The 13,386-nt window shown below is 49.2% G+C and overlaps 1 protein-coding gene across 12 annotated transcripts in view; it reads right to left on the bottom strand.

Annotated features, from left to right (window-relative positions):
- SLC4A4 (solute carrier family 4 member 4) overlaps positions 1 to 13,386 on the bottom strand; it is a 146,558-nt gene that overhangs the window by 102,498 nt on the left and 30,674 nt on the right. For 2 of the 12 annotated variants that reach the window (XM_023927083.2, XM_086890759.1), the window contains exon 1: positions 11,655 to 11,970. The exons of 7 other annotated variants lie outside the window; for them this stretch is intronic. Coding sequence is in view for 1 of the 5 variants with exons in the window: in XM_023927085.2 (XP_023782853.2) it covers positions 12,495 to 12,526 (32 nt within the window). In the remaining 4 variants the exon portion in view is untranslated. Of the gene's footprint in view, positions 1 to 11,654; positions 11,971 to 12,494; positions 12,894 to 13,386 lie in introns of those variants that run through there. 3 more of the 12 variants (XM_023927085.2, XM_023927081.2, XM_086890762.1) reach the window with 3 other exon arrangements.

Raw genomic sequence — 13,386 nt, 5'->3', positions numbered from 1 at the left:
GAGGCAAACTCCCAATTACAAATGGGGATGTTAGAGTCCAGCAGCTTGGTCCTGTGTCTAAAAGAAAAGGGTTATCTGGAATGGGCGGTGCTGGGTTTAAGTCCATTTCCCACTGAGCAAAGGAACAGGCAGTGTGTACAATGAGGGGTGGGGCAGCACACCACTGGCACCACTCACCCAGAGCTGCTTTTCTCCAGGGAAAACAACCTGGCACGCTCAGTCCTGGCTTCCCAGCAAGCAGCTAGCTCCTGCACTTGTCCTCTCCTGTGACTGTTTGGGGGGGAAAAGTTCTCCATAGCAATCACACCACACATAAGGTGTGAAATCAGCTCACAGCTTAATTTCACCTCTGTAATTACAGTTGGAAGCTTTTCCCTTCCCTCAGGCTTCAGACTGTTAAATGCACAACTCCTAGAGCTGCATATTGTCCCACCAACATCTTCCCAACCACCTCTGAGATGCTGAAGCCCCTCTAAAAGCATCACAGAGCTCTGGACCACTGATGGTAACATGGGTACAGAGTGTGCTGGCTTCCTGCTGCGAGGAGGACAGGCAAGACCTGATCCAGCACAATCCAGACCTGAGCTCTGGCTGGCAGAGGCAGAAAGCCTGGTTGTATAAAACATTTTGGACATATCTGAAGCAGCCAAGGGAGCTAATGCACTCTCAGCACTTCCCAGAGTGCAGGCACAGCGTTTCTGATCCAGTTCTTGGCATCCTGAAGCGATACGTGGATTCACAATATGCTGGTTTCAAAAACATAATCCAGCATAAGGGATATTTTTAACATGGATCATTTTGGGAATCTGCTTAACCACTCGCGTGGCCTTACACAAGCAGGAACTTCTCAAAGGGCACTTATCCCCAAATTATGCCAGCTTCACCTGGCTATTAGGTGACAGTCTCTGTAAATTGCAATTCTTCCATGCTGGAGCAGCTGCTCCTAAGTAAGAAGGGATGTGATACCACCTGAGTTCACCTCCAACCGAGTGTGGAGAGAACACACAGCTGTAAAACTAAAACAGAATGGCAAAGCCATCCAAACCAAATGCCAGCACACACACCAGACTTAGACAGAAGAAAGAGCTCCAAAAATATTAGACAACCAAAAAAAACCAGTGGGCTTTGGCCTTATCCTCACTTCAGTGCCAACTGCTCGTCCCAAAGACTTCATAGTGACAATTCCCTGGGGTGATGAGACAAAAATCTCGGCTGAGGAAGGTCACTGGCATTGGTCCTGGTGCATGCATCAAATCCTAATGCAATAATAGTCACTCAAAACTAATGCAGACCTGAGAGCCAGAAATGTGAACAGCCAGATTTCAAACTAAATGCCCTTCTAGCCTTCACTGACTGCACTGGGAAGAAAAAAAAAAAAAAAAGAGGAAATAAAAAAACCAAACCAAAACACAGAAAACCCACAAAAACACCCCCAAAGAACACAGAACCACAAGCCAGTGGAAGCTTACTGAAGATAAAGAAACATTTCCTGACAGAAGAGGAGACAGGGGAGTGAAATGCAAAACCAAGTTATTTTATTACTTGAGACTAAAGCGAAAAAAATCATTTCATCACTTCCACCAATTTAAGCTCCAGTCAGAAGAGAGTCAGTCAGAGCCCAGAGCAGCATGGACCTGGGCTGCCATTCTGTCTCCCCAGAGTGCCAAGTGCTCAACAAAACACCGACTATGCCAGCAAAAGCCACAGAGCCAGAAGGACACAGGTCCCTCACAAGCGATACCCACAAGGATCACGGAGCAGAAACACAACTGCAAGTGACAATTCCCTTCCGCAAGGCCACAGATGCTGCTCTGGGAGAGCATCTGCTGTGCCTTCTGGGGGCTGTCATCAGGCTGTTGGGACAACCATATGCGTGGTCCCTGGCTATCACGAACCAGACTCATACCCACAGGCAGGAAACTTCCTCTCCTCAAAATGTCAGTGGTGTCAGGTTGGTAGGAAAGAGCTGTTCCAGAGCAGCGACAGCCACCGGGATGTCAGACTGTCTGGGGGAGCCTCACTGCCACGGCCACCGGCCCACAGAGAGCTCGTCCACACAGCCACACATTTGACAGTGCCTGCGGAGAAAGCAAAGCGGGGGTTTGCACACCTCTAAAGAACAGGCCACCGGAGCACGGAGCCAAGCAGCACCTTCAGGTGCCCCTCCGGGCGTGCAGCTCGTGAGAGCGACGCGTGCTGGTGACCCGCTCGACACCTCGGCTGGGCGCGTGATGGCAGCGAGGAGCGGGCCGAGCCCGTGATCTTCCCACTCAGCCCTGCAGACCAATTAGTCATTAATAAAGAGTCTGGGCCAGAGCAGGCGGGGGCACATGATCGCGTTCTCACGGCATTAGTCAGCGGACGGAGCGATACGGGTTCCTTCACCAGGACACCGGCTCCAACGGGAGGAACATGATGCAGCATAAAAGCAGAGTGCTATGAGCAGACAACGCATGATCCTGCATAAAGGCAATCCGTTTAGCAGTGCTCAACTCGCCTCACCAGCAAAATGTGTTTGCTTCTGGACTGGCATTTTGCTCCATGGGAGAGTCAGGTTCTTAATTTGGTTCTCAGAGCCCTGAAGCTGGATTCAGTGTATCCTCCAACCACAGCCAAGAGCACGGAACCCAACTGCTGAGCAGGCAACTCCCAAGTTTTAACAAGACTGTCCTCTACGTGACATCCATTTAAGGGCAGCTCAAAATAGACTTATTCATACCAGCCTAAAACAAGACTGTGAAGAAAACAACAACCCAAGAACTGAAAAGTAATTTCTTGCCAGAAAGAACTCACAGCTACTTCAGAACTCCTTCCTTGTGACCCATCAATGTTGTCTGGAAGAACAACTTGTGGGACAAAGCTGGTAGGAACGCAGTGATGCTGATAAGCAGTGCTGCTGCAGGACGTCCTGTGTCCTCCCAAATAACCTAAACACCACTGTAATGATTACTGAGCTTGGACAAAAGACCAAGCAGACTTCTGCAAGGGAAGAGAAAATGACATTTTAGTGCCAATCTTTCTTTCAGTGTCTAGAAAACTTCATCTGATCTAGGAATGGACTACAAAAAAAAATCCTTCTCTGGATAGAGAAAACCTAAAAAATTAAGATCCCTTACGTCTTCCTCTACCAGAGGAAGGCTACTCACCCTCCTCTACTGCCACTTACACAAGATTGTCACTGGAATGAGCTCCTCTCCCTGCACAGCAGCTGGTTCTTTGTGACTCCAGATCATTAGTCCATAAACATCAACTTCCCAGGCATTCCTCAAACGTTCTCTTCAGATTTCCCATGTGCCTGTACAACTCAGCCCTTTACCCACTAGGGTTTCAAGCCATCATGTTTTAACATGAGCAAGCGCTATAAAAATTATTTTATAGGTCCCACATTCTCTCCCCTCTTCTTCCAGAACTCTGTATAAAGCAGAGTTCGCTACTTCTCTTTTAGGAGCTATCAACTCAAAGGCATCCTCAAGAACCACAGCGGATATAACTGTGCTGCCCTGTCTGGGGTACAGCTAATTTTCCTCTCAGTATCTAGCACGTGGCCACGGTTTGGATTTGTGCTGGGAACACACAATTCACCCATGGGACCTCACGAATGCTGTAGTTCCTGCTGCAGGAGCCAGCAAGCAGTGATGCAGCGCTCGGTTGCCGGCTGGGGTTAAATCAGGACAGTCCTTTTCGGCCCCCAATCCGGGGCACAAAGGGTTGAGAATAACGGCAGATTTGACTGGTGGTCAGTGCTAGGTGGAACTGACAGCTGTCATAGCTGTATGGATACTAACCAGCAGGCTCCTGTCTTGCCATGGGCACGCTTGCCTGGCTGCGTGTGGTGCCTAGAGCTCGGCTCAGGGGTGGCTTTCGCTCTCGGTGCTCACCGTGGTGCTTATCAGGCCGCTCTGCTGGGCCTGGGAACGCTCCGATAACAGCAACCGTGACGTGGGGGGCCAGCGCAGGGCCAGCTGCTGTCCTGGGGAGACTGCAGCTCCAGTGGGAGCTAGAGCTGGTGGGCTGTGACCTGTGCATAACACCCCAAAGGGCAACTCCAGGCTGGAGAAGGTACTTGTCAAAGCAGCTGGCCGGGCCCGTGCTGCAGCAGGTACACCTTGAAGCAACAGTGGCCATGCACGAGGACATGCTGGAGCACCTCACAGCTTGTGCCCATCACCCACCACCTGCTCTCATCCTCTGTTCCAGATGCATCTGTCTAAAACACTGGAGGCAGCCTTCAGAAGAAGCCTTGGGGAAAACAACCTTGTGTATGCAACAGGCCTGAAATGGTTTGCTTTGGTAACAGATATTCATATAAGCACAACCGGATAAAGCAGCTTCTTTAAGCTGTCAGGGCCACCACGGCTGAGCCCAGACACAGTCATTAGTCACACATTTCTTGGAGACACCTGTTAACAAAGAAAGGCTTTATGTCCAGCACCTAATTGCAACATGGCTGTTTCAAGGTAAACGGGAAATGGGCCACGATAATATTAAATCCCAGTTATCTGCATCCATTATCTTGCATTTATTTATTGCTAAGCGGAATGACTGGTCTGGGAACAGAGCCAGAAAAGTTGGGTTGATAGCACAGTCCAAGACTTCATAGATATTTCTGAGAATCACAAGTTAAGGGTCACATCCAGACCTGAAATGACCTCGCAGCAAAAACCCACAGGTACCTACACCGTGTCACAAGTCAAGCCTTTCCAGGGAAACAGAGCCATTGGCAGCCCAAGGCATTACTGGACCAGGAACACCTAATGCAAAGGTGTCCTATTCATCACTTAGAATTAAAAAGGCAGAAACAGGTTTGTTCAAGAAGCATGGCTCCCTTCATAGAAAGGTTATTACAGAAACTTCTAGCATTCACAGGAATCTCTACACTCCCACATTGCTCAAGATTCAGGGGACATCCAGGTTACTTGCCGGGAGAGACATTTTGAGCATGATGAGCTTAAGTTGTTTTTCCAATGCTTTTTAACAAATTAAGTTGCATAGCTAATGTTCAGTGAACTGGGCTCTTCTAGCTTGATCTTTAATTCGAGTAATCATTTTAAAAGCTGGAGACACTATCCCCCTTTACTCAGTCTCTGGAGAGGATTCTGACACTGGAACACACAGTCAGGGCTTTTTCACAGGACTGTTTTGCAGCATACTCCCTTTCAACAAAATTTACACACGGTATTCCTGGCAAAGGGAAGAGATCCGTGATCCAAGCAAAACTTTGGAAACACGGAGGTCTTCCTTTCGCAGCAACTCCCGCCGTCCCACCGTTCTGTTCACGGGTCCGGAGCGTCCATCCCAGGTTAGATTACAGTACAAGGATGGTAGCTACACTCTGCTCACTCAGGTTATACTGCAAACAGGAGTAAGCCACGAGGCTGAGCAGCCGGAGCATCCTGCCTGGAGCTCCGTGCCCACAACAGCCGAGCAAGGGCGCCTGGGCTTGCCTTGCCGACCAAGCACGGGCCTAAGCCCACGCTCCAGCCCAGGCTTGCTCGCATTCCTTCCACGCTAGCAGGCTCTCAGGCTGAACTTCAGAGCACTGCCAAGGTGGCAACACAGAGCCCAGCAGACCCAAAGATCAGCAAGGTGCCAAGTACAAGCCAGAGCCCTCCAGAGTGCCACGGATGGAACAGCGCATCCTCCTGGCATTCACAGACTTATAGGGAATCATTGCATGTATCACGTTCCGGTAGAAGCAATTCTTGCTCTTAGGCAGCAATAATCTCCTTTCCATGCACATTCCAGTGATGTGCCAGTAACACGCCAGAGATACAAACCCACTCTGAAACTGAGAGCATTTCAGGATCTATTCAAGGTATTTTTTCCAAAAATTCACTCATGCCATCCAACAGGTGAGCTGGGACCTAAAAGACAAGCCAGGTAGGTGGACAAATGATGGCTGTAAGATCATTCCAACTCTAAGTCAATATTCTATTCTACAGCCTCTCACTAACACCACCCTCCAAGCGCCTATCAAAGATGCACTCAAGACTTTGCACTGGTCTTTCACTGATTTACAACCCCACCCTGCAAGCAGCTCATGGCTGCAATCCAGACTTTGTCCCTGCACCCCTCTGGCCCCACTTGATGGATTCTCCCCACACACTGTCCTATCTCATCACGCATTTCTTCCGTTTATGCTGGTGGAACTACTCATGCAGGACTCACCCCATGGCCTTAAAGGCCAATGAGCTGAGTTGCCTCAAGGCCAGAAGTCACCTGTGCTCAAGCGTTTAGTGGGACTAAGCAAGAGCTCCACATTTCCAGCCTTCCTCGCTGCAGTGATGCAGGTGTTCCTGCACTGAAACTGCATCATCAGCACTACAAACACTGCTTTCCATGGAACACCACACTGACACTTCCACTGGGACAGTACTGCTCAAACCCTGTTAGTGCTCACCTAAGAGATCATGAGATGCCAAACAATGGATGTGGAACACTCCCATGGCACCACACGCTGGCTTGCTGTGCCACCGAGGCTCTGGAACGGAGCTTTGCTGGGGACACAAGAGAACAAAGCCCCATCTATTCTCCCCTGGGGGTGATTGTTCCTGCCCAGGAGGACACACAGGCAGCCCTGTTGAGCAGGGCTGCCGGTCTTGAGCCGTGCTCTGTGTCTGCTGAATGCACCAAGTGTCAGCCAGGGAAGTGAGCTCAGACTAGACAAATTAACAAGAATTTAGGTAACATCCGCTTCGAGATGACCACACTTACCAACTCTGAGACCTCAGCAAAATGTGCAGGACCAATTCCTGTGTATAAGAAATACACTTCAATTCCAGTGCAGCAGACAGGTTTGATGTGCTCAAATGCCACTTTTCCCTAAGCTACCGAGCAACTGTTTCCCAGCTTCATTCTGAACCATCTCATATTTAGCAGCCTTGATGCAAAGACCTTTACGCTTGTGTCGAAGGGCTGACAATGTGTCTGAAGTGTTATACAGCCACCGGTACAATAAAAGCAATTAACTTTTGCAACCTTCTGTTCAAGGTTAAGAGCTGAAATGAGTTCAGTAAACCTTCAAGATGTGATTACAATGACGTAAAAACTTATTAAAAAAGCTTAAGGGGAAAATACTATAATCTTCAAGTTGCACACACCGTTGAAAAAGAGAACCAAGTTCTGTTTCTGCACCTACTGAGAGAAAAGTGGGAGAAAAAGAGAGAAAACTGAAAAAAATTAGTAAAGGTAGGTAGTTGGCACGCAAGACCACTTCAGTTGTTGTCTTTGACGTCAGATTACACGCCTGCACAGCCATCGAAATCAAAGCGTTTGCATGTTTTACTCAGAAAAAGTAGCAGAAAAAGACAGAACACACCACAGGAATAACTCCTAAGTGAAACAACCCAAAGATTTGTTGCACATGCAAACCCACCAGCACTTCTTGCGTAATATTAGCTCATTATGAAAACTTTCAAAAGAAAGTAAAATTCAATCTCCCCCAGGGAGCAATCACATCAAATATCAGCCTGTTTCATTAACTTCACCGATGAGCAGCAGCCACCTCGCAGAGGTCAAAAGAAGAGCTACCACAGCCCTGTATTATTTATATATTATACATAAGTGTATTAATAACAAGGCATTACTAATTATAATCTGAATAAAATGAAATAGCTTTTATAATCACCGTTAATAACAGAAATAAGTGATTCGAGTAATCCTCAGTCTTAAAAGAACTCATGGAACAATTCCCACCACCAAGTTCTTCAACTCACTTTGGCACACCAGAAGGATGGTATGGAAGGACAATTAAGGCTTATTTCAAGACAGAATTAATACAGAGTATTTAGCAAGTATTTATTATATGCTAGCAAAACAGAAATATGACCTTGTTCCCCCATAAAGTTAGTTATATAATACAATTCGGGTTTGGAACATTTGGAAAATTCTCTTCCCCCATTAAAAGGATCTCCTTAGGAATAGAAAATATATAGATCAGCCATATTCTCTCTCCATATATATATATATATATATAAATAATAAATCTATTTTAAATCCCCCCTCAGTCTCTGTTTTACCTTGGCAGCAGAGTGAACTTTCCTAAGAGCACACATTTCTGGAATTCAGAGGCTGAAAGCTCATTTGTGCTGCAGATTCATAGGAGTCTGATATTGCTGACATGGAATCAGCTCTTCTGATTTTTCTGGTGAGACAAGACAATCAGCTAAAACCAGGGCCATTTGCAACCTCCTCTGCTGTGCTCAGCCATACTCCAGCAGCATGGATTCACATGTCTATTGAAGCTGGACAGAAATCCACTGCTCCAAATCAAACTGAAAGCCAAGAACTGAGAGGCAGTTTTCTCTGATTTTCAAATTTCTGATAAATCCCCATGCAACTTCTGCCAGTCCCTATGGCATGTTCAAATACGTTCCTGATGTGAAAGACTCATAATTGTGGGATAGTAATTCAAAGACATTTTTATCTCTTCAGTTAATGTAATTAAGCCATTGAAAAACAAGAGCTCTGCAGCTTTTTACTTATGCCACGCACTGTTTTATCACCCAATTATGGGCGCAGTAATTGTCTTTGACACTGTCCAACAGCAATAAAAAGCATTCCTGCCACAAACTGCGCACAATCCTGAGCAAACTCAGGAGAAACGAGATGCTACAGTGACTCAAAGTTCAAGGGCAGGGGCAGAAACCCTGCCTTGAGTGGTTGTGGGAATTCACAACAACCTTGACCATTTTATAGCTGTAGATCAATTTCAAGCCACACAGTGAAGAGCTTTCTTAGCAGAGCCAAGAGAAAGACCTCAGCCTCCCCATCCAAGTCCTTACGTTTGGAGGGAGCACAAAAGAGGAGCTTCCCTTCCACCAGACGCAGCACAGTGACACAGAGACGCGCTCCTTTATCAATATTAACCATCAGCTGCTATTACTGGGTTTTCAAAGAGCACTCCCCCCCTCCCCAGCCTTCTAAGTGCATTTGAAGCCGGAAGCAGCTAATTGACTTGGAACGAGGAGTTATCAGAACCCTTTTAATTTGCTCAAAGCAAGAGTTCAAGTTCTAAACCTAATGCAGGCAGAAAATCCGTGCGAGGCGGGTCGCTGGAGCGTGACAAGGATGCTCTCACAGCGGGGCCACGAAGGCATCTCACCGGCACCGAGGGACCGAGCGGCGCCGGAGCGCCGTCAGCAACGAGGCACCTTCAAAGCCTCCTTCCAAGCCCTCTGGTTCTCCCAGCCCGTGGGGAGGAATTGGACTGCAGACCAGTAAAAGCCACGCTTGTTTTGATTTGGACGTGCATAACAATGTCGTGGCATAAAATCCAAGGAATTAAATTAAGGAAGAGAAATTGGTTTACTAGCAAATCCGCACTAACAGATGGCACGTACGCACACAGGAGCCTCGCTGCTGTACCCACACGGCCTGGTTTTGGGCACCCACCTCCCAAAACAGCACATTTCCCCCAGTATTTCCCTCCTCAAAACAACACCTTTGCCTTTATGACTGCATCTTTCTGGCAAGGCAGCACCTCCGACTGCAAATAGCTGTTTGCAAACTTACTGGCAGAAAAATAAGGACAGGTTTTTTTTTCTTTAGCCTCTCATGCAGCAATTTTCCTTCGCAACCTTACTCAAAACACCTTCCAGCATATTATTTATTACGGCTGTCCAGGGTGGCAGCATTAGAAAACCTTCACCCAGAGACACACTCAGCTCCTCCACCCTCTCTGATAAACAGGTAGATCTGAAAACAAAAGGAGTTATAGATTCTTCCTCCTCACAGGGATGTTTTTCTTTGAATTGCACTTTGTTCATAAATTCAACCCTTTCTTATCAGCTGAAGACATCAGTAACCAAAGCATTTACCCTACACCCACTGCATTTTAATAGCTCCTCTTAAAAACCTGCCGCAAGTGATACCACAAGACAGCACCAGTATAGGAGGCTGCTTTCCAGCTGCAGAGAAGTTTCAAGATTTAAAATTCTAACATAGAAGTTTAAAGGGAAAACCTGCACAGCTCTGAGCTGCAGAAAATCCTGCCGGACTTTGCTGGGAGCAGACCGGATGAGTGCAGGGTGTTACCTTGCCAGGAATGCCCTGTGCACACAAATTAAAGCTTCATCCCTCCTCCCCAGAGCTGGGGAAAAAAAAAAAAAAATTAAAAAAAAAATCCATAATTCCTCCTCACCCCACCTTGCTCCCCACTCATCTGAGGTCAGCAGGCTACAGCTGCCAATCCCTTGAAATCTTGGGAATGCAGCTCCCTAAAGTCCAGCCACTGCTTCTAAAAATGTGAAATTCACATTCAGCAGGAGCAAAGCGTAAGTTACAAACAAATCCTCCTATTTTTTATTTTTGGAACTTGAAAGACTGTGCTTCCTTCCTAGGAAGCTGAAGAAGCATCCCTGCAGATTGCACTAGCATTTGCCCTTCCAATCCCACTGACCCTCACCAGCAGGTGCAGTTGATGAGAGCTAAAATCACCAGCTGAAAACCAGGCTTCGCAAAACTACCTCTTCCATCATCTCATCCAGGAGCCACCAGAACAAGTCTTTGAGCATGGAATGGCAGCTTGGAAAAGGAAGGGCACAGACAAGAAGAGATCAGCTCACATACATGCCCTGAGCAAACAGAGATGCAAACAGTCCTGTTCAATCATTCGGCGCAGGACTGGAAACTGGGAGAATAAAATGAAGTCCCTCACTCAATAGTTGCTGGGGTTTGGGAGCCTGAAGGTTGTTTTGGTCAGGGGGCTTCTCTACCTTATTCTTTATGCACAATTTCCTACTGATCTCACACAAAGTACGAGCTAGGTATGTTCCCACAGCCTATCACACCAACACTTAGCAGCACATTCTGTCTTACACACAATATATACAGCTCTGCACGTTTTGTTAAACCCATCTAGTAAAGTTTCTCTTTTCTTTTTTTTCCCTAACCAGAAAATATGTACATTATAGGAGCAACCAGAACCCAGTTCCGAAGCAGCTGGGAGCACACGCACCAATATATATGGTACTTGTGTATATATATATATATATTGTATATGTATATAGATATATACATGGGCTATATATAGTCCATGGAGCAGCTCTGGGACGGAGCTGCTCCTGCTCCGGTCTGCCCCAGGGCCCGACCTTGCTCCTTACGCACCCAGCTCCACTAGCAGGAGCAGCTCCCGCTCCGCGCCCCAGGCTCCGCTCTCCGGGGAGAGCCCGCTGCCTTTCTCCATGTCCTGGGAGCTCCCCGCACATCCGAGGGCTCCTCCTGAACGCCAGCGCTAAAGGGATGCGCTCCGAACAAAAGGAAACCCCATTAGTAACTAGCGTTGTAAAGGAAAAAGGAGCAAGCCTAAAGATGGTTAAATCCTCGTTTCCCCGGGTGCTCTCGCTCTGGACGGCAGCGCTTCACAGGAAGCACAGAAAGGGCAAACAAACAGCAAAGAGCTGGTCTTGGATAATAAAACAACACTCCGTACGACCGACCATATACCAGGTGGAAAACTGGAAACCCGGGAAAGACGAGGCTGCCTATTCAGCGGCTGCTAACAACTCACTGAAGACGAACTGAAACGGCAAAAAAAGTTTTCAAACAGCACGACGCGTTCTGAAAGTTGCCTCCAGCAGAGCCGGGCACCGCAGAAGCCCCCGAGGAGGCGGCAGGGTGGCGCGGCGCTCCCAGCCCCGCTGCCGCTCGCTCACCTCCGGGGCTCGGGCTTGCGGCGCTCCTCCAGCTTGGCGGCGGGCGGGGGCTGCGGGGCAGCCGGGGCTCTGCGGACGGGCTGCGGCCGGCCTCAGCGGGGCATGCCGGCGGTCCTACACCTGTCCCTCCGTGCCGTGGCGGCGGCGGCGCGGCTGCGCGCCCGCGGCAGCCCGAGCGAGCAGCGCGCCTGTGCTGGCGGCGCCGGCCCGGACCCGCATTTAAAGCCGCCGGCGGGCTCGGCCGTCCCCTCACCCGCTCCCATCCCGGCCCGGCCCGTCCCGTCCCATCCCATCCCCGGCCGGCGCTCGGCGTCACGGGGCCCGGGGCGGGGAGCCCGGAGGAGGAGTCTGAGGGCAGGGGCCGCGCTTCCCCGCCCCGAGCTGGGAGCCGCGCCGGGGCAGGTGCGCGCTCCCACAGCGCGGAGCGGACACACACACATACACACGGACACACGGACACACACGGACACACACGGACACACACACACACACGGACACACACGGACACACACAAACACACACGGACACACACCCCCCCCCACGGCTGGGAGTGGCCCCGGCCGCGGGCACCCTGTGCCTCAGGCCGGGAGATGCCATCCCCCTGAGCAGGGGGGATGCGTTCCCTGGGAGCCCCGCCGGGAGAGTCCCACGGCAGGTTCCCTGCCACTGCAAACGCACCACCCAGGGCGCTCCTGGGCCACAAGCACATGGCACGGGGGAAAAAAAACACCAACCAAACAAAAACCTCAAAAACATTAAAAACCCAACAACAAGAAACCCGGGGGGAAAAATAGAAGCGTCATTTAGTTAGTTCAGCATAGTTTTCCCAGGAAATAGTACCTTACGTGTTGCTTCTCCTTAGCTTCGAGCATGGCAGGGCTCACCTTGCTTGCCAGCCTCGTCCTACTTCCTTCTCTCTCCTACCCAGACACTTCCATGGACACTAATGGCCCTTCCAGAGGCTCCCTCCACACTGCTGTTGGACAGGAGAAGCGGTGCCAATATCCCACATCTTGTTCAGTCAGCTGTAGCTCCTGCACTCAGCCTGACCGTCCCGGCCAAGGTGACGAGATCCATGAATTATTTTTAAACCGCGGGGCTCCAGGAACGGCTCACAAGGAACATGGCAGGACAGCGATCCATCGTGGGAAGTACACGGACTCTCGGGGGAACAAAGGAGGCTATTGTAGCTCCGCAGGGGGAAAACTCCCCTGCTTCAGCGGGGTTTATGATTACCACACAGCAACTGCCCCTTCAGCTGCTCCTCAGCTACCAAGCTCCACCTTTGTCACCCATCCAAACTCTGTACTAGGGAATGATATGCAACCCATTGGCCAGGCAAAAAAAAAAGCAGCAGCAACAGAAACCACGGCACTTGCAGAGCGGAGTGAGAGCGCTGCAGAAGGATTTCCCTGCCAAATTCCTCCTCTCCTTTCTGCTGTTGTCCCCAGACACCGAGAACCAGCGATTGGCTTTAAGTCACTGTCCCCTCATGCTGTTTAAATGTTTTCCTGGAAGAGCTCAGAGCCACAGTCTGCGCATGAATGGGTCAGGACTTGGGCTCCTCTGTTCCCTTTAATAAATCCAATTTTTTAAGAACCGGCTTTTCAACAGCCACTGAGTTTCCAGTGGGCACAGTGGTGATGCCCATCACTTACAAATATATTTGAATTCAATTAATGACAGTTTCTGTGTTAACAAAAGCAGAGCACCACATCAGTTGAGAAGCTTT

This window comes from Cyanistes caeruleus, chromosome 5, assembly GCF_971803275.1.
Source record: "Cyanistes caeruleus chromosome 5, bCyaCae1.hap1.1, whole genome shotgun sequence".
NCBI classification, from domain to species: Eukaryota; Metazoa; Chordata; class Aves; order Passeriformes; family Paridae; genus Cyanistes; species Cyanistes caeruleus.
The sequence above is the reverse complement of the archived record's forward strand: the minus strand, read 5'-3'. Positions and strand labels throughout refer to the sequence as shown.